Genomic DNA, 21,144 nt, shown 5'->3' on the forward strand with positions numbered 1-21,144 from the left:
CTGTCACGCAACAATCGCGAGATGCGAGTAGCGTTACCCTTGAAGCTGAGGAGAATAGACATGCACATAGAGATTAGCAATTAGCTGAGGCTAATAGTCCAGTGGTTATTGTTGATTATGACAAGAAAATAATCATTAAAGCATTAAAAATGAAAGCGATAATGTTTGTAGTTGAAAACGGCAACTACCCGTTGCAATTTCTAACCAAACGCAGGCCTGTTTACCCGCGCAAGAAACGAGGGGTAAGAAGGACAGAAAGTTCCATATTATACTGCGGGCAAGTTCACTAAAATGTCTACCTTAGCCAAACAGAAGCACTGGTCGAAGTTACCCTAGTGAAAACGTTGTTTCGAATAGCGCCCTTAAAGTGATCTAATCACGTTTACGAGACCAGAATTAAGTAATTGTGCGTTAGTCTACCAGATTGATATGTGCATTTGTCTTGCACCGTTTCAATGACAGTTATGCCGTTATAATAATCTATCGATAAAGTACGAACCCACTGAGAGGAAACTGCATTTGGATCGGCATCGCGTGGGTAATGGGTTCGGATTCTACTTAAGAATGTGACTTGTTTTTGTCCAAATTCGATTTCCAGCTGCGTTCTTTAGTCACATGCATTGCTTTTTTTACGTAACCATGCATTCATTGTGCATTGTCACGTTAAAGCAAAAAAAAAAAATCATCAATGGCGGATAAACTAAAAGAGGACTCTATGAGCAATGGGGGGGGGTGGCGTAGGGGAGGGAGGCCACTTGTTTATTGAAACAAACTTTTAGTTGCTTTTTATATCCCAGTATTCACAGAAAAGATAACCCTTCAAAATTACGCATCCCTTTTCAATACTCTTGTAAATGTAAGGGTAAATGTTGTTTAAAGTGGTCATGCACTTAGCTTCGAGATAGGTAGTTTACAGACTTGCCACTGAAACAGACAAAACAAATATTTTAAATGAAACATATATAACAGGGTTAAAAATCCCAACTAGCAGAAGGCAAACCAGTTGGCTATATACAAAGCGTGATGGAGGATTTCAACCCGGGACTACCGAGAAACAAATCCAGCTAGTGGCAGGGGCAGGTCTTGAACCCGGGACCTCCAGATTATAACACCAGCGCCCTTAACCACTCTTGAAACGATCTTAATGAAAGGAATTCGTGAAATCCATACCCTTTTGTATACCACTAGGCCGATAATAATACTCCTTTGGGCGGAGCCTCGTCGAATAGCCATTTTATTTTTATTTTTTCAATGAAAATAAATATATTACCTTGGTTCTTCAAGAATTCGCCTTATTGAATGGTATATTTCATCACCACTCGCAGTCTTCATATCAATACCAATCGCCATGCCTACCGACTGAGCCTGCACGCAGTTACTGAATTGGTCAGCAAAAAGCGGCACACAAACCAGTGGAACACCATAGAAAGCTGCTTCATATAAGCTGTTGTGACCAGTGTGCGATATAAAGGCTTTGGTGCTGTTATGGGCCAATATGTCATTTTGTGGAATCCATGGTAAAACTTTGATGTTTGAGGAAAGATTATCTGGAATGTGCCCTTAAACAAAGAAGAAGTTATTGGGGAGTTAGAAAACTAGAGAGATGGATAAAAACTCAGAGCACCCTGGAACAAATAAAGATTAACCGACTGACTGACCAACCAACCGGCCGAGTGAGCGACAGACCGACACACCAAGCGACAAGTTGGTTGTGTGTCTTAAGTAATATCAACCTTTGAACCGTAACGTTGAAAATCGCAACTCTGTGTACGCTTCACCTATCTAAATCATGTTTTTTTTTTTCAAGCTTTAAGTGTAAATGTAACATAAGACATACTCTTTAATCTCCATATTATTTTCTGTTCCAGTCTCCCGGAGACTTCAGCCAACATTTCCACCTGGCTTTTTGTTTCGTTCATGACGGGGGGAGGATTGTTCGGATTTTCGGATCAATAGATCATAGTTAGTAGAGGTGACTGGTTGTGAAACCCGGTAAACATCAAAGGGTTAAACAATAGCGCGGTCGGCGATGTTGAACAGACCCGTCACGTGACTCTGACCGTGCACAAGTTCATTCAAGATGGCGGACGGTGTAGACGATTTGTTTGTATGGGGAGAAGATTTTGAAGCGATCTTGGGTATTTTGGAAGACGATGAAGAAGTAGAGGAACAATTTTCCGTCGCAGTTAGAAATGTAAGTTGAGAAAGTTGCAATTTCGAGTTGTAATTTCGCACTACTGAGCTTAAATTTGCCACGATAGGCTACTCGACGAGTGTAAACAAACGAAATTCAACAAACGCTCGCGTAAAAACTATGCTTATATATTGCTGTTTCTTCTAATGCGACTTTTGTTTAGCGCTCCTGCGAAACAAGGAAGGCTTATGTAAAGCTTCTAAAGAGCTCAAAGCTTCGGAATGTAGCGATTTGTCGAAATTATTTTAAGTGATAAACTTTGTGTGGCCACCGAAGTTTTATTTTCAAACTCTTAAGTATATACATGTAGTTTATTTATTTTACAATAGTAATGTTTGTGATATCTTTGTAGGCTCAGCGTCAAGAAATTGTTTGTAATGACTGCGGAAAGAAGTACAAAACAAGAGGAGGTTATGAGAGACACAGGGCTGCAAAACACAACAATCAACAGGCAGAATTGGAGCAGGTGCAACAGTTAAGCCCAAATGTTCTGGCAGAAATAGTTGAACGTGCTGTCCGCAATGTTAAGGAAAGGAAAGTTTTTGCAGGAAATTTAAGGACTGAGCTAAGCAATTACTCATACCAACAGCTACAAGAAGACAGCAATGAATTCTCTGCTATCAAAGCAATCTATGAAGGATATGCAAGAAATGGAGATGCAGAAAAGTTTTATGGCAAATATTATGCAACAGTTGCTGCAAAGTCAACCCAATTCTTCAGTGGAATTTCTAGAAATGCAGCAACACTACTGGCAACGAAAGTTGCTGACTGTTTGCTGGCATACTCTAAGCAACAAAAACACTCTAGCGAAAGCAGTCATCATATAAAAACTGTGTTGTCAGACAAGGAAAAAGCTGGGATGCAATATCTTGGAGGTTATGTTCTGCACAACTTACACAAAAAACATGGACGAACTAACTCAGTCGAGAGCCAACAAGCTATGGCAATACTGAAAGCTGGAAAACTGGAGAGCATAACTGACTCTAGCCAGAAACTTGTGTCAGCCTTGAACCGTGGGGGACTTTGGTCAATCACTCAGCCTGCGCAGCAAATTTTTTTAAAAGCAGAAATTCATTTTAGGCAGTTCACATCAAAGCCTGACTTGCAAAGATTAGATCTTTCTGGCATCACTAACAAAGCAACCAGTGATAGTGACATCCTTGCTTATTACAATTTGATGGTATCAGATGCAGAACTTGAACCGGACAGTCATGTTTGTAAGGATGTCTTGCGTGGCATTATAAGTCTGTATGTACATGTACGTTCGTTCTCTTTTGCCAAGGATATCATTCAGCATTACAAGATCAAGGCAACTAAAACCAAAGCAAAGGCTTTACGCAAGGAAATTAGTAGAAGTTGTCAAGGTGATGACCCACAAAGGCAGGAATAAGACTGTTAATTTACATTTTTGATTTCTTTATTAGTACATTGTGATCAGAACCACCATTTGCAGCGAGGACAATAAATGGCATGTTAACTCTGAAATTTTTTAAACTTTGATTCAGGTTTGGTAAAACAATGAATTCATTCAAGTTATCAGTGAGATTATAAGAACTTATGGATCTTTAATAAATTATATTTCTTGTTTTATATGCTCTGTCGCGATGAAACACAACTGCAAGCTGTTCAATACAAAAATTCACCTTAATGGTCTCTTTGTATTTCCTTGTTACACTTAATAATTACCACTTGCACTCACAAGCACAGTCATAATGAAACACAACTGCAAGCTGTTCTTGACAAGTATTTTCACTTTGAATGATCAAAAAAAAGTTCTCCTTAATGGTCTCTGTAATCTTGGTTACATTAAAGAATTACCACATAATTCAACTTTCAAGAAACCTTAATTATTTAAAAAGCACTAAAACATCTTTGTCAAATGGCATGAAATAATTGTATCTACAGTACATGTACAGTGTATAATACAAAATGTAAATGTATTGCTAAGTTCATGATCGACTTCAATGTTTGTTTTGACAATTGCCGCTCGCATTTCATTTAGCTCTCGCTCAAGTTCGGCACATTTCAGTCTTTGTTGTTGTAATGTCAGTTTAATTCTTTCCGGATCAGTTTTTGATACTGGTGCCTTGACACTTGCAGGTTTGGAGAGCCGCCTTTCCTTTGCTTTTATGGGCTTTCTTGAGGAAACCAGGTACTCCAAACATTGTGGGCATGCATCTTCCCCAACTTCTTTTTCGCACATGAGATGGCAGTCCCCTCTACTAACTATGAATAGATCAAACACGCCACGCCATGTTTTCACTTCGAGGAACAACAACATCCGGGACTTTATTGACGTCAGATCTTATACATATTAATGAGATTATCCTAACACCCCCACTTGATCTCTTCCTATGTATGTTCTAAAATCACATGAACACGGTCATATTGCTAAAATATAAACATACAGCTTACTATCAGTTGACAAATGAGTAAAACTATAACAAAATATAGAACTCTTGTACATTACTTCTACATTAAAACTCAAATGTCTTAAGAACCAAAAATATAACTCTTGAATTTTTGCAACTTAATCTTCGTAACTGGTTTGGTCATGACATCAGCAACCATATCGGCGGTGGGACAATACTTAATGATTACTTTGCCTGCATTCTGCACATTGCGAATAAAATGGTATCGCACATCAATATGTTTGGATCTCTGTCGATTGACTGGATTCGTGGACAAGGCAATTGTCCCCTGATTATCCTCAAAGATTAAAACAGGATCATTTACCTCACCAACATCATTTTTAGTTTTAGACAATAACACCATGTCGCTTGCTGCTATAATTATGTCATCCACCCAGATAAGCATAGCAACAAGTCCACTTCCAACCTGTTTGGTGTACACACAATTGTCAACAGGGCTTTGTACAAAATCATTCTCTTGCAAGAAACAGTGTAGTACATGGTTCCAATTCCTACCCGACTGCTTCAATCCATACAGAGATTTGTTCAACTTATACACAAGTTTCCCTTCACTCCCCGGGGGAACTTCAAAGCCCTCAGCTTGATCCATATAGATCTCACAATCAATAGGGGCATTGAGATATGCCGTCTTCACATCCATCTGATGCAAAATCAAATCGTGTTGTGCTGCCATTTGCATTAGCACACGCACTGATGTGAGATTAGCTGTTGGTGCAAACGTCTGCTGATAATCAACACCTCTCACTTGACTGTAACCCTTAGCAACATACCTTGCTTTGTAAGTTTTAGCACCATTGGAACTTTCTTTGATAGTGTACACCCAACGGCCCCCCACTGAATTTTTGCCCTCTGGCAAAGGAGACAAAGTAAATGTGTTATTCTCAGTTAGAGAATTCATCTCTTCCTTCATTGCTGCCTCCCAGTTACTAGACTCAGGTGATTCCATAGCCTCTTGGTAAGTTTGAGGGAAAGCAGAAAATTTGTAACAGTAATCTACACTCGTCAGTACCTGATCACTATCCTTCATGTTTGTGACATAATCTCTCAGGTAAGCTGGGGGTCTTCTCTCCCTCGTGGAGCGTCTCACACTTTCATCACGAGGCTGTGAAGTAGGACTAGGTTCATTCTCAACCTTAGGTCCTTCAGCAAGTTCATCCAGACCCTCTCCGGATCTGTCAACATCAGATTCACTACAAGTATCAGGGTTAGTATTGTGTCGTGATGGCATGAAATCATCATCACCCAGTGGAATTTCAGTTTGGGTCTGTCGTTCAACATGTACCCCTCTCCTAGGGAACTTCACCACCCTGTACTTCATAATCTTGCCCGTCTCTGGGATTAACACCAGATAGGCAGGACTCTCTTTATCATACCCAAGGAAAATCCCTTTGGTGCACCTGGGATCCAATTTCTTCTTATTCTGCTTATATGCATAGCATTCAGATCCAAAAACTCTCATGTTTGACAAATTTGGCTTCTTGCCAGTGATAGCAAAGTATGCAGTTTGCTTAAGGCGGTTGTTAAAGCACCGATTGCGAATGTACGCAGCTGCCATTACCGCATAGGGCCAAAACCCTTTGCCCAGATTGGCTTGCAGGAGTAAACACCTTCCCATCTCAAACAAGGTTCTCCAGTGTCGCTCTGCCGTCCCATTTTGGTGGGGAGAATGGGGTGCAGACATTTCATGCTTTATCTTATTTTTCTCCAGCAGAGATTTAAATTCCTGAGAAATAAATTCACCACCATTATCCGATCTAATACATTTGACCTCTCCGTATGGTGCTGTGTCTGCTAAAAACTTCTTTGTTGCAGCTACAGTGTCACTCTTACGTTTCAGAAAATATACAAAAATTGCTCCTGAATAGTCATCTGTAAAAGCTATGGAATATCTGAAACCCTCTCTAGAAGCTGGATCGATAGGTCCAGCCAAATCTGTATGAACTAATTCTAATGGTGCAGTAGCACGAGTATCAGGATTCCTATTCCTACTTTGGGTCATCTTTCCTTCAATACAAACATTACAATCTTGGGGTTTACTAGAACTACTATTACTTATTTTCATACCTTCCACTACACCTTTTAGTTTCAAGATGTCCTCATAATTACAGTGTCCTAGTATTTCATGCCAACCCTTCAGGTCACAAGTATAATTAACAGAGTCAGTGTCATTCTTGTCGAAGGTACTAAGATAGTACAGTCTACAATGCTTCTCGATGTTAAACTTGGTACCATCCTTGTAAACTAATTCAGCAGAGTCAGGATTGAAAGTCACTGAAGCATCTCTTTCAGTCGCAGCTTGCACTGAAAATATGTTCTGCGGGTATGCAGGAATGTATAACGCATTCTTCAGTGTTGCACTGACATACTTTCCAGTGGTATCCATGATGGTTATCTCAACATCCCCTCTCTTGAGTGCCACGTTGTTGGATCGTGTCCCATCTGCTAGCTCGATGTAGTGCTTTTCTGGTGTGAACTTGTCATCAAATTTGCTGAATTTGGACTCGTCATTGATGATGTGAGTGGTCGCACCGCAATCCACCAGTAGGGCATTTGGCTTCCCAGTAGTGTTCCCATTTACATAGGCATTGGTCTCAAATGCAAATGAATGCTCCACTTCCTCATCAGAATCCTCCAAAGTCTCAGAAGCCTAACTGACTTTGTCGGTCTTGTTCTTTCTTTTGCGTCGACATGTTCTGTCACTGTGTGATGAATTATGGCACGTGTTGCACCAGTGCCCCCGTCCGTTCCTGCCTTTGTCTTTATTACCACAGAAGCGAGCAATGTGCCCTGGCTGGCCACATTGAAAACAGGTGATATTCGGCTGGGATTCTTGCTTGTGTTCAGTTTTCATAACTGAGTGATTTCCCGTCGCTATACTCGCTCGCTCTGTGTCTTCGAAGCTTCGTAAGGCCACTTTAAATTCGCCAAATGTTTGTTCTTTCTCGCTTTGAGTAATAACGACAACAAACGGCTTGTATTCTTCTGGTAGGCCTTTCAGTACCATCGCTATGAGAAGGCTATCCGTCACGGTTTCACCGGCATTTTTAAGAGCTGTTGCCGCGGTCTCTGCTCGTATGACATAGTCTGTCACTGTCTCGTGTGCTGACTTCACAAGCGAGGTCAGTTCCGTGTACAACGAGATCACTCTCGGCTTGCCTGTACCAGCGTAGTGTGCTCTTAAAATCTTTAATGCTTTCCTCCCGTCATCCTGTGCATCTCTCATTACAAGGGAAAGGCTTTTGTCGTCTAGAAATTGTATTAACTCCGCGAAAGCTTCTTCATTCTTGGCTGCATTAACGTCCTCAAATTCAGCCGTAGTGATCGTATCCTTCAACTTTTGCAATCGCATGTATCCGAGAAACTTAGCTGTGATAGACAAAGTACCACTGTGATTTTAAATAAAATGTTACTCAAATTTATAAACTATAAATGAAAGTGAATCAAAGAGAGAGTGGATAACGGTCAATTATTGTCACTTTAATGAGCTTTTGGATTTCGAGGAGGCAAGAGTGGCCGAGTGGTTTAGGGCGCTTGTGTTGTAATCTAGAGGTCCCCACTTCAAGATCTGCCACTACTAACTTTGTTTCTCAGTTGTCCGAGTTCAAATCCTCGATCACGCTTTGTACATAACCAACTGGTCTACCTCCTGCCAGTTGGGATTTTTAGCCTCGTTATGTTCATTTAAAATATTTTTTCCTCTGTTTCAGTGCAATGCCTGTAAGCTAGCTATCTCGAAGATATATGACGCTAAGTGCATGACCACTATAACCGATATTTATAGCCGCAATCTGAATTATATCCGCAAATTCAGGTTGTATCCCCCTTAAATGTTGAAAGATAACGTTATTATGGGTTAAGGTACCGGAATCTATCAATAATTTCAGAACAGTTTAGACCAAAAATCTGCGAAATTCCTATGACGCAGCGCCATTAAGTGTTACAAGATGTTGGTGCGTGAACAAAGGACTTTTCGAGCATCGCTCTTACACCGTTAGCCATTTTTTTGGGTGCACACACTTTTCTTTCCAATTTCGATCATCATTCGGAAAGCCTGAGATGTTTACCAAAAGCCATTATATATTAATTGGAATGAACGTTGAAGAATGACAAGTAACTTTCCAAAATCAGCAGGCCGACCGAAAAAGATGGCGCATACAATTTATAATTAAGTTTCCGATTGTGTGTTTTTGTTGGTTTGTTTGTTTTTTTTTTTTCCCGATGGGAGACTGGAAACTGACAAGCAACACAGGGGCGGATACAGGGGGGGGGGGGGTGGATAGGGTGGATATCCACCCTCCCCCCATTTTTCAGTAAAAAAAAATCGAAATGTCACTTTATTTGAAATAGAAAATAAATAAAGAAAGAAAAATTAGCTCTCGCTCATGTCTGGTTGTTGTTACGCCACGTTTCGTTGTCTGCCGCCACTTAGGGTTAGGGTTAGGGTTAGGGTTAGGCCCTAATGGTCTGCCATCCACCCCCCCCCCCCCCCCCTTTTGAAATCCTGGATCCGCCCCTGCAACAAATGGCACAACTTCTGTACCCGAGCTATCGCTCTGTTTAATTAGGTCACCCTGTCGTCACATAGTCAGTGAAATATAATTATGACATGTTTGCTTACCAGGTAAAATTGGCTGAGGATATTCCAACGCAAAGTGTCCCATGATGATCACCATTTCCGCCATGTTGAAAGAGTCCTCGAAAGGTCTTTCTGGCATTATATCGAATTCTGTCTTTAGTTTGTTGTAGCTAAAACAAAAGCTTTTGAATGATGTTGCCGTAAATAGCACATAAAATGAATTTTTAACTCGTTCCGAAAAGCTCATTTTGTAATTACAGTTTGAGCCGCAAAACATGTCAGGAATATACGAAACGAAGCTTAAATCTCGATGTAATCTCATTGTAAAAGCTGGTTTTATATCGATCCGAGGAAGCCCAAGCAAGTCGGAAATGAGTACGTGACAATCCGGAAGTGAATCGCCAAGCATCAAGTCGAATTGTTTTAGTTCTCTTTTGCGTTTTATAACGTGAGTTATCAGAGATCTACAATAGGTCATAAAAAAGTCTTCCCACATTTTGCTTTCATGTAAAATAATGTCCAAGCGAGATCGAGAGTGAGAACTTGTTACGATTATTTTTTCCTGGTAAGCCTCGTCGTCAAAAGGCCATTCAACAACCGAATGTTTGAACTGTTTTTGATGGCGGAAATGACAAAACAGTGGGAACAATTAACAGGACCTGAAAAGAAAAGAAAAGCAAGATAAACAACTGAAATTGGGTTTTTATTCTTCGTGGAACACTCCTTCTTAGGTTTTTCGTTCTATTAATTCGCAGCAAAATTATATTGTACTGAGTAACCAGTTCCCCTTACTCTATAAGGTGACACATGTTTTGGCACATGCTTGAAATATCACAATTTTCGCAAGTGATGAATCTGAACAACGACTTTAAGTTTCAGCTTTATAGAGTAAATCATCTTTTCAAAATTACGGAAAAAAACCCTCAAGGGAGTGGCATCCACCCCTGCCCCTTGTACGTCCGTGGGTTATGATGATATTTCCAAACCACCGTTGCGCAGGCGCGGATCAATACTGTTTTCCATCGTTTCAGGTATATCGGTTAATATCTTGTCAGAGTTACTCAAAATACCCTCATATGGTGCTGAAAATGGGACCGGTCATAAAGTACATGGGGCTCCTTCATTAGGGGGTGGGTCATGGTTAAACTTTTCATTTGACAGCATCTGTAATAGTGAAAAAATTCTATCAGAATACCTAAAACATCGTTTCTGGGGTTCTAAAAAATTTAATTTTCCCCAGCGGGAGGGGGCATCTCTCACCCCCCCCCCCCCAACTATTATTATCCCTTTAAACTGCAGAAACAACATCTCCTGGGAACGAGGTTGCTACAATGGAATAAATAATCTACCAGAATGCCTAAGTTTCTAACAATCTAAACTTTCCTTGGGGAGCATTCCCCCATACTTTGCTTTGTACTTAACATCATTACCTCAAAACCAGCAACTATTAGTATCAATTTAAAATACAGAGACTACATCTACAACAGTACAAACATTCTACCACAATGACCTAAAATAACATTTCAGGGACTCTGAAAGACACCGAGAAATTGCAAACTTTCGATCTCGAAGATTTTTGGGAGTTTCTGACCAAAGTGGTAAGCCAATGTTCTTGTTACTGTTATTTTGGTTGGGGGGGGGGGGGGGGCACTTGTTAAAAAACCCGGGGTGGGCCACTAAAAACCAGTACTTAAAAAGAAACATTTTATCCGTAATCAGCCCATTATGCGACTCAAAATGCACTCATTTGCGACGTTCTAATGCTTCGAATCTCAACAAAACCCGTACGATCGTTTTGGCCGCCATAAGTTTGAAATGTATCGACCGCTGACTGATTTGACTGTGGTCGCTAAAAGCGCACTTCGTGCCTCGCTCGGAAAGCTTCGCTTTCCGAGGGCGCAGTCAGCGGTTGGTACATTTCAAATTGATGGCGGCCAAAACGATCGTACGGGTTTTGTTGAGATTCGAAGCATTAGAACGTCGCAAATGAGTGCGTTTTGGGTCGCATAATGGGCTGATTACGGATAAGAAATACGCAAGAGTGCATTTCAAAGAGGTAAGACGTATTTTATTGATCAATTCTAACCGAACTCCTCTGCTCCCTGAGCTATAATGTTAAATACTGCTTTCCCATAAAATTTATGAAATGTAAATAGTTATTGAACGCTTTTTCTGCAATCCCGCGCTTTTGAGTGATTACCTTTATCTTCTCCTAGGATAATCGATAGGATAAATGTCAACTGTCATCATATGTGCCAAAATTTTCGCATTAATTCAATGATTAATTTCGCCTTAGGCTAAACTAATGTATTAATGGCCGAGCTGCGAGCCTTTAACATTGCATTTTATTTATTTAGGAGGTAGAAACAGAGAGCGTACGAGATCACACTATCATAGCTAACAAATTGAGAAAATGTTTACATACCTCATGCCCGCGCGATGCCAGTTCATCTGCCACATTCCTGATGTTTGAGTAGCGACTTTTTGATTCCGTGGCCAGCACGCCGAGTATTTTCGCTCCTTTCGATGGATATATATAAGATACAGTACAAAGCAAGATCACATTGATCCACATAGTTGCTGATTGCCTGTAACTAACAACAATCTAGCTCGATGCAAATTTACAACAAGATATCATGGGATGCTTGCAGATTGTAATCTTGCATGCAGCAAGGTCTCAATAATCGTACACGAAGCCAGCTCTAATTTGAATGTCATTAGCATAAACCTTACCCTGGGTCATGACCGACACCGGAAACCGCGCAAGAAAAACCTCTGGCACCCAAGGTACATAAACCTCAAAGTCAATCAAAATATATGTTCACTACGTTATCCTACACAGATAAACAATGAAGTGTAGAGTGTTTCTGTCGAGTAACTACCTTATTGTTACTTATTTTCGCGGGAACTTAATTTCGCGAAAATGGAACGGGAATATTTCGCGAGACTTAATTTTCGCGATGTGGCCAAAAACACGTAATTAACATAAAAAAATATAATAGAAATCGTTTAAAACTAATTTTCGCGGGTCTTTAATTTCGCGATTTTTAAAAAGTCGCGAAAAATAAGTCCCGCGAAAATAAGTAACAATAAGGTATCAGCTGAAACAGTAAAATCCCGATCTGTCGAACCCTCGGTTTAATTTCTCGAGGAACCCGGTATCCGAAACAATTTTCGTTTCCCTTGGATAGTACTACTTCTCTGTAATTTTACCCTCGATTTCTCGAGCCTGGCCGATTTGTCGAAGCAATTTTTGTTTTCCCTAGAGGTTTGAGCAATCGGGATTCTACTGTAGTTGTCCCGCGGAAAAGTGATGATCCTTAAAACGAGAAGCGAATTTTAGAAGATTCGTCAAGCCAATCTTCTAGGGCTAATATGCAATTTGCCATGGATAAACTGTCAGACAAATCGGTTAAAAAAAAACGCCGTTATTGTCCATATCTAAATTTTCTTCCGCGTGCCCATTCAGAATAAAATGTATATAAAATAAATGTCAATGTATTTAGCACGGCTGTGCTAATTGAGGACAATGTAAATAGTGTAACAAATATTAATAATCGAACAGAAACTTGTTAAAAATCCCAACGAAACGACCATATTGAATTATTAAAGGTATTCCAGGTCTAGAATTTGAAAAAAAAAAAACAACAACAACAAACAGATTTAACGGTAAAGTATGATTTGTTAAACCAAATGCAAGGCTGATCGGACAGCTAAAACAGCTAAATAAATTGTATTGCTTAATATTTCGGCTTGACAAAACTAACCTTCTTCAGGACCTGAAAAAACTAAGTAAAAATGGAAATAGACGGTTACAGTTATATGAGTGGTTGACAAATATAGAAAGGCTGCTACAAAAATATATTTTCGACTTTCCAGTCTGTTAACTGGCAAGTCGAGTCCACAGTATTAAAATTACATCACAACCTTAAGAGAACAGGTCAAATTTCTTCGTAATCCGCCTAATCTGTAATTGCATTTTACGGAGCAAAAGCAACCTGAATCGAGCGGAATTTCGCATGATTTAGGCTTTTAGGTATTTTACCTTAACTCGCCGTAAGCAAGGAAATCTGAACCGGCGAATTGAAACTGTGATACCCATATACGAAACGCGAACAAAAGTGTTACTAGTGAAATTACACTAGAAATCAGTGCTGCTGAAAGTCTTACATAATCATCGTTACATAGTTTTAATTTTTTTGGGAAGCAGTTTTCATTCTTGCTTCGGATGACCAACCTTTGCTATCTTGGTGACAACCTTACACAACACACGAAACAACATTCTGATTGATATACAGAATGCAAAAAGTGCAGTTACAAGGAATACAAGTACGTCCAAGAGATAATATTGAAACCAATAGAGATTGTACACTTCTGGTCTGAGGTGCTTGGCTCCTTTGTGTCTGTGGACATAATCAATCCAGTCAGCGGCTTGCTGGACGGAACTTCGCGGACTGTCACGCAACAATCTCGAGATGCGAGTAGCGTTACCCTTGAAGCTAAGGAGAATAGACATAGACATAAATTAGGAGTCAATCAAGACAAGTAAATTTGTGGGAGGGCATTCGGATCGACATTGCATGGGTTATGGATTCGAATTGTATTCAAGAACCGATTTACACGTGTATTATTTCATTTACAGATGCGTATGCGTTCTCAATTCACTAACATACATTAATTTTTACGCTATCATGTTTTCATTGTGCATTGTCAAGTAAATGAAAATCTAGGGTGGATAAACTCAACGAAGACTCTACAACAATCTTTAAGGTAGGAGAGAGAGGGAGTGGGTGTTTGTCAAAATTCGATTTTCAATTTAATTTTTTTTTTATCCTGAAAGCATGCTCGTTGTTTAATGGACACGAGCAAGAAAATTTAGTCCAGTGAACAATAAAAACGATAGAGTATTTCTGTCTCGGATCTATCGGTCTGATAGCTGCCCCTTGGAAATACCCGTGTAAACGGGGTCCAAGACCCCGTTTACACGGGTCCGGACAAATTTTTGCACGGACGAATTTTGTACCTGGACCGCCTGTTTACATGGATCCGTGCAAATTTTGTTACAGATTGCAGTGGTGTTTACACGGAACCGTGCAAATTTTAGACCAGTCGCGGCATTTGAATGGCTTTTTTACGTGTCTGTTGTGATTGGTTATCGCTAATGTTTTAAGCCAATCACGTTGCAGCTAATGCAGCACGCGGCAAATCAAACATGGCGGCAGAAGCGGCAGACAAGAACTTTACGTGGTCTGATGAAGAAATTAATTTGTTGCTTAATGTAGTTATAGACTACAAAGCAAGAAAAGCAGGGGAATTGATCCATGATGCCTCGATCGATGAAGATGGGAAACAATGGCCATTTGCAGCAACGTGTTCGACAAAAGCCCAGCTAATCCCGCCAAAATAGCGATGCAGGCTGCCGCCGCTCGTCTTCTCATATCTGTGAACTGCTTTCTGGGTTTCTTTTGCCTCAAATTTTTAAATTTTTAAAACAAAATGTAACAAAATAGGGGCATAATGCAACAAAATGTTTCATTTTTGCTAAGCAACCAGGCAAAATATAACTAGATTCCAGGCCTTAACCGCGCTATCTGTGCAAAAAGTTGCACGGTTCGGGTGTTTACACGAGTCCGTACGAAATATGGAACCGTGCCGGTCAAAAATTTGACCTGCTTTTTTCAGGTCCCAAACGTGCACACTTAGCCGTTCAAAAATTCGTCCAGTTCCGCCGGTCCCGTGTAAACGCAAGGTGGAACCGTGCAAGTTTTTGTCCGTGCAAAAATTTGTCCGGACCCGTGTAAACGGGGCCTTGATGTCCTTAAAACTAGAATATTTGTTTTAATAACATCAAATTTCGCGGGGCAACTATCAGCTGATATTTCCTCGACAGAAATACTCTATTGTTTAAATAGTTATTTCACAAAATTACAAAGTTACCTTGGTTCTTCAAGAATTCGTCTTATTGAATGGTATATCTCATCACCACTCGTAGTTTTTATATTAATACCAATTGCCATGCCAACCGACTGAGCCTGCACGCAGTTACTGAATTGGTCAGCAAAAAGCGGCACACAAACCAGCGGTACGCCATAGAAAGCTGCTTCATATAAGCTGTTGTGACCTGTATGCGATATAAAGGCTTTGGTGCTGTTATGGGCCAATATGTCATTTTGTGGAATCCATTGCAGAACTTTGATGTTTGAGGAAAGATTCTCTGGAATGTTTCCTTGAATGAAAAATAAGTTATCGTCGGGTTAGAAACCTCACGAAATGGACGAAAATTCAGAGCATTCTTGATATTTTGCTGGGACAAGTAAAGATCCAAAGTCAGACAGACAGACAGACAGACAGACAGACAGACAGACAGACAGACAGACAGACAGACAGACAGGCAAAGAGACAAACAGACAGACGGACAGACAGACAGGCAGACATATTCAGACAGACAGCCTGGTTGGTTGGTTGTCTTGCAAAAGCTCTGCAGCATGTTTTGAACGTAATATCAGCCTTTCAACCGTAACGTTAAAAATAGCAATTCTGTGTACCCTTCACCTATCTTCATCATATTTTTCATAGTTTTTCAGTGTCAACACAACATAAGACATACTTTTTAATCTCCATATTATTCTCTGTTCCAGTCTCCCAAAAACTTTAGCCAACAGTTCCACTTGGTGTTCCTGCAAAATCGCGTCTCCGAGTGTTCCTAATGAGAACAGGATTACACCTTTGTCTCCGTCCCCACTGATAAACTGCTCCAGGTCTATTGGAAGCGGACTTGGAGGCTTCACTGTCAATGGTCCCACCAATTTGGTACCTGTGATTTTAGATGCGTAAGAATCTAAGCATGGGTGGATACTAACCTCATTCCAATTCCTGTCAATCAACAATTCCCTTACCAAAGAGCGATCTAGAAACAAGTAATACTGAATCTGGTTATTTCTGGATTCGAATTGATCATGTGCCTGTAAGTTTTCGAAGAGCAGCTCAAGATCGATCTAACTTCAAAAAGAAGATCAAGTTAAGCGGTTCCCAAACAGCTCAACTTGCCTGTGATTGGTTGTTTCCGGTAGGGGGGGGGGGGGGGACTACACGACTCAAAAATGCGTCATAGCGTTGCCGGGCAGTCGAGTGTGCGCAGTAGTCATCGAATGGTTGCTAAGGGTAGAGTGAATAGCTTGACAAAGTTCACTGTTTAGCTCGCATGTTTTGGTCTTGACCGTGCACAAAACACAATAGCGATTTGCATTTTGTTTTCCTTTTTTGAAGTTTGCGGGACATCAATGCAACAAACAGTGATAACGGTACTAGTCTGGCAAAAGTAAGGCTTGCGAATTACACTTATTAAAATATCGCCAATGACTCTGAAATGATTTACTATTTGTTGGTTGTTAAATTTCAACCGTGACAAATCTCGACTTTTTTATCAGATCAACTGAAGTTGTTTTTTTTTTTTCGTTTGCCGATAACTTTTCTTTCAGCCGTTGACAAAAAAATGCATAAATCAGCAGGTGGTAATGATCATCCTACAAGCGAATCGTAGGTGGCGAATTGGTTTAAAAGGCTTGTTCAACCTTCTTACTTCTCACTTCTCTCCCTTTACGATAAAACTGACCTACATTTGATCTATACCGGTCTCTTCATATAATAGTTCTATTTAGCTTACCTAGTCGTCACAAATAAAATTATTATAATTATAATATATTTGCTTACCAGGTAAAATTGGCTGAGGATATTCCAACGCAAAGTGACCCATGATGATAACCATTTCCGCCATGTTAAAAGAGTCCTTAAAGGGTCTTGCTGGCATTATATTGAATTCTGTCTTTAGTTCGTTGTAGCTAGCGCAAAAGGTTTTGTATGATGTTGCCGCAAATAGCACATAAAATGAGTTTTGAACTCGTTCCGAAAAGCTCATTTTGTAATTACAGTTTGAGCCGCAAAACATTTCGGGAATATACGAGGTGAGGCTTAAATCTCGATGTAATCTCATTGCAAAAGCTGGTTTTATATCGATCCGAGGAAGCTTAAGTAAGTCGGAAATGAGCATGTGACAATCTGGAATTGCATCGCCAAACATCAAGTCGAATTGCGTTAGTTGTTTTTGATGTTTTAAAACGTGACTTATCAAAGATCTACAACAAGTCATAAAGAAATCTTCCCACATTCTGCTTTCATGTAGAATAATTTCCAAGCGTGATCGAGAATGAGAACTTGTAGCAATTATTTTTTCCAAGTAATCTGCGTCAAAAGGCCATTCAACAACCGAATGTTTAACTGTTTTTGATGGCGGAAATGACAAAACAGAGGGAACAATTAACAGGACCTGAAAGGAAAAGAAAAGAAAGCAAGATAAACAACTGAACTTAGGTTCTGTAATCATACTTTCGATACAATTATCTTCTCAAACTTTTCAATACAAACTAAACATTTATGCTTATTAAGATCAGACTTTCAAACCACCGTTAACTTTGTTTTGAAACTTGATTAAAAATGAATTAGTTTAATAAGGACTAGGTGAGGAGGCCTCTTATCTTTTATTGCTTTTAAAAACTAACTGACCTAAAACGTCATCTTGCTACAATTTGCTCTTAGTTTTGGCAAGTCATGCTTTTCATAACACCCGAAATGAGTATTTGCCTTAATGATTTTATGTATGTTTCTTAAAATCCAGCTTGCCTGTATACAGGTATTTATCAAATTGAAGAAAAGTTAACCATATGAAAAGCATTACCCATAAGCGATAAGACTGAATGGAATTCTGGTAGCCACCATTGGTAAGCTTAGTAATATTTCATTTATTCATAATTAAGACATTTGGGAGCTTTAATAGCATGGTTTATGCAACCTATCTTATTACTCCGTTAATTCTGTCACAGATCGGCGATTTTTTTTTCTCCGAATTCCCAGTAAACATTTGAATTGCATCGTTCATGGAATATGCCTTTCATGGATCAACAATTCTTTAATCAGGCTTATACAAGAAAGATATATTGATATACATTCGTTTGTTCATTCGTTTTAATCTTGTGTGGTTTACCGTCCCCTACAACATTAAAAGTAACTATTGAATCTACCTTTTTCCACAGTCGACTGGTACATGGAGGTAGTTTTGAAAGGCCCAGAGTTTTCGCGATGTTATTTCTTAAACGTTTTCGTTTTTTTCTTTTCCAACTACATAGAAACTTTTTTTACCTTTTAAGTTTGGATTTGAAAGGGTTTTGGAAGTACGAGAAGTAAATTCCTATTGCGGCATAGATCGTTTCAGGAGGGACTCAATGGGCGTACCTTGATAACACTAAGCATTTAACTTTTTTGCTCTGTAACATGAAACAGTTAAATTTTAGGCATTTTAACACTAACTAACAGTAAACATATCACTGTAACAGTAAATTTTATCTAGAAAGAAAAAGGCCAAAAAGGTCAATATTATTTTGTTTAGTATATCAAGAAGTTGTCGGTTATTTTCCGACGATTCCCGATCATTTCGGAAGATTTCCAAAGACTACCGAAGATGTACGAAGATTTCCGAGGAGAACACACAGCACAGGCTCAAAGATCATGAGTGATTTCATTACCGATTTTCAAAGAGAAGATAAGAATTTACAATGCTAAAAGACTATAGGTTTTTCACGAAAAACCCTCAAATGCTTAACGGCATTTTTCTCCGGAAAAGGTAAACATTAAAAAATGGCCAATTTAACAGCAAACACTAAATAAACGGCATGCAGTGCATGCAGAGGCGATGACATTTAAATAAATATCTTTAATATTTTCAGAAAATTTGTTAAAAAATAACGTACACTAAATATTGTGTTATCTCCTTGCGTGACATCTCCTTTAACTCCTGATATATGATATAAGATAAATCTCTTGAACGACCGAGGTCAAACGCGGTCTCGTAATTGTTTTAAACAGAAAAAAAAAATGCAGAAGAAGTTTGTTTTATACTGAATCTGATAGAACTCGCCAAATATAATTTGACTCTTTCGTTTATATTTTGTATAAGTCCTTTCTAACTTTCAAGGAGTATTTTGCTTTGTGTTCCTTGCGGTGATGTATTGTCCTAAACTTGACCATTCTGGTCCCCATATGGGGACGAGAATGCAGATAAACGTGTCGCATGTGTTTAGGTACTAATCCTTAACCTCGAAAATTCGTTGCCGAGAAGAACCTGGGGACGAGGGTAATTCTCACACCAAACTAGGGCCACAGCATAAGGCGATTTGTCATCGCCTAAAAAAGGGCAAATATTCTGTCTTTTATCTAATAATTTGGTTGACTGTGAGCAGTCTCTCTTTTGCTTTATATACGAGCTCGCTTTCGTGTTCGTCCCGTCAGAAGTTCCCACGGAATTTAAATCAAAAGGGAGGCCGAACGCAGCTGCAGTCTAGTACAACAACGAAGAAATTGTCTCTGACATCTTGAGAAGCAAAAACAAATGTTAGTCATCGAATGATTTGGAATGGACGCACTGCACACTGCCATGCAGGTTTATGAAGTAGACTGTTTAATTTATTATGGCATCAATCAGTCCCAGAATCGGCCAAGGTGTAAAGGTATACGGTATACAGGAAGATGTTTAGTAGGTATATAGTATTTTTAAGCTAAAGTCGGGCCTTTTGTGGGTATAAAGTAGACTGTTTTTTTTTTTTCAAACTCTGGTATTTTGTTTGATTTTGAGGGAACTGTGTGCTTGTTTATCAGGTACAGCCATGCGACATTATTGATTTGTTTAGTTAAGGTTCGTCGCACACTCTCAAAAATCGATTTTAACCCCTCCAAAGATTTGAATTTCTGGGTTTATCAGTACTCATCTCTGTCACCAAGTTCAGAGATTGCCTAAAACTGCTTCCTATCAACTGCTTACTACTCCTTGATAACCTCAATTAGGGAACAAGCGAGGGCAGTAGGGCGATGACAGAATGTACTTATCGCCGAGCAGCGTGCCTCCAAAATTCTATTTATCTAATACACCGAAGTTGGGGGTGAGATAGGGAATGGACGAGATCATTCTATTGTAGCTAACAGATCGAGCAAACGTAAACAAACCTCATGTCCTCTCGATGCTAGTTCATCTGCCACATTCCTGATGTTTGAATAACGGCTCTTTGATTCCGTCCCCAGCACGCCGAGTATTTTCGCTCCGTAAGATGGATAAGAAATAGTACAAAGTAAGATTACTGCGATCCACATGATTAACGATCGCCTGCTTCTACCACCAATCTAGCTCGAATCAAATGTAGAATGAGTGAACTTGGAGTAAGTAAGTAATGGCACCATTGCCAACGAAGTATTCTAATTAGCTTCCTTAACGCCCTATTGGGTTGATTTCCAACTGACTTGCTCTCTGAATCTCATTTGCATAAACCGCAAGCTCACGCAACATATATCTGGTGATTCTGTCAACTGGCGACAAACTTACCCATGGAAGTGTATTGTTTTACATCGATTTTACAATAGTAGCAACACAATCTCCCATTTTTCTTCTTCTTCAAGCGCCTGTTAGTACGAGGGTGGCGTAGTTTAAACATGCAAACAAACAAACAAGCAAACAAGAAAACTAACTTAACTAAGTTATTGAATTGTCTTCATAATACAATATAAAACAACACATGCAAAACAGAAGAAAATAAAACAATACCAGGCATAAATTTGTTAGACGAGTAAATATGCGGACCAATTGAAGCTAGTCATGCATTAGTTTTGTTGTTGTTGTTTGTTTCCTGTCCATGCCTATGTAGACGACTGCAAGAAGTTCTTTTCATATTTGCTTTGTAGAAATTATCCACATGGATGTAATTGTTTGTCTTGTATAAAATTCTGTATCGATAGAAGTCTTTGATTACACGATTCAGGTAGTCAGTGGGCGAATAGCTAAAATCTACCAATCCGACTGCTCAATTGCCGGTCCAGTTTTCGTAGTATTGGACCGAGTATTGTCC

The 21,144-nt window shown here is 39.5% G+C and overlaps 2 protein-coding genes and 1 long non-coding RNA gene across 3 annotated transcripts; 1 reads left to right on the plus strand and 2 right to left on the minus strand.

Moving 5' to 3' along the window:
* Positions 1 to 1,967: 1,967 nt before the first annotated feature.
* On the plus strand, positions 1,968 to 4,063 carry LOC144663735 (uncharacterized). Its single transcript, XM_078524778.1, has 2 exons — positions 1,968 to 2,194; positions 2,547 to 4,063. Exons 1-2 carry the CDS (start codon positions 2,081 to 2,083, stop codon positions 3,582 to 3,584), a joined length of 1,152 nt encoding a protein of 383 aa, XP_078380904.1. The 5' UTR covers positions 1,968 to 2,080; the 3' UTR covers positions 3,585 to 4,063.
* Positions 4,064 to 9,665: 5,602 nt separating this feature from the next.
* Positions 9,666 to 12,787, minus strand: LOC144663788 (uncharacterized). The gene is made up of 2 exons (XR_013572664.1): positions 11,628 to 12,787; positions 9,666 to 9,861 (listed from the first exon to the last, which is right to left on the minus strand). It is a non-coding gene; the product is annotated as an uncharacterized LOC144663788 (long non-coding RNA).
* Positions 12,788 to 12,862: 75 nt separating this feature from the next.
* LOC144663720 (UDP-glucuronosyltransferase 2B31-like) lies at positions 12,863 to 20,865 on the minus strand. Its single transcript, XM_078524760.1, has 5 exons — positions 20,252 to 20,865; positions 16,913 to 17,525; positions 15,810 to 16,016; positions 15,140 to 15,428; positions 12,863 to 13,701 (listed from the first exon to the last, which is right to left on the minus strand). The coding sequence occupies exons 1-5, from the start codon at positions 20,393 to 20,395 to the stop codon at positions 13,416 to 13,418; spliced, it is 1,539 nt and encodes a 512-aa protein (XP_078380886.1). The 5' UTR covers positions 20,396 to 20,865; the 3' UTR covers positions 12,863 to 13,415.
* Between the last annotated feature and the right edge of the window lie 279 nt (positions 20,866 to 21,144).

The sequence above is a fragment of the Oculina patagonica genome, chromosome 8, assembly GCF_052425735.1.
Source record: "Oculina patagonica isolate OP01 chromosome 8, crgOcupat, whole genome shotgun sequence".
Lineage (NCBI taxonomy): Eukaryota > Metazoa > Cnidaria > Anthozoa > Scleractinia > Oculinidae > Oculina > Oculina patagonica.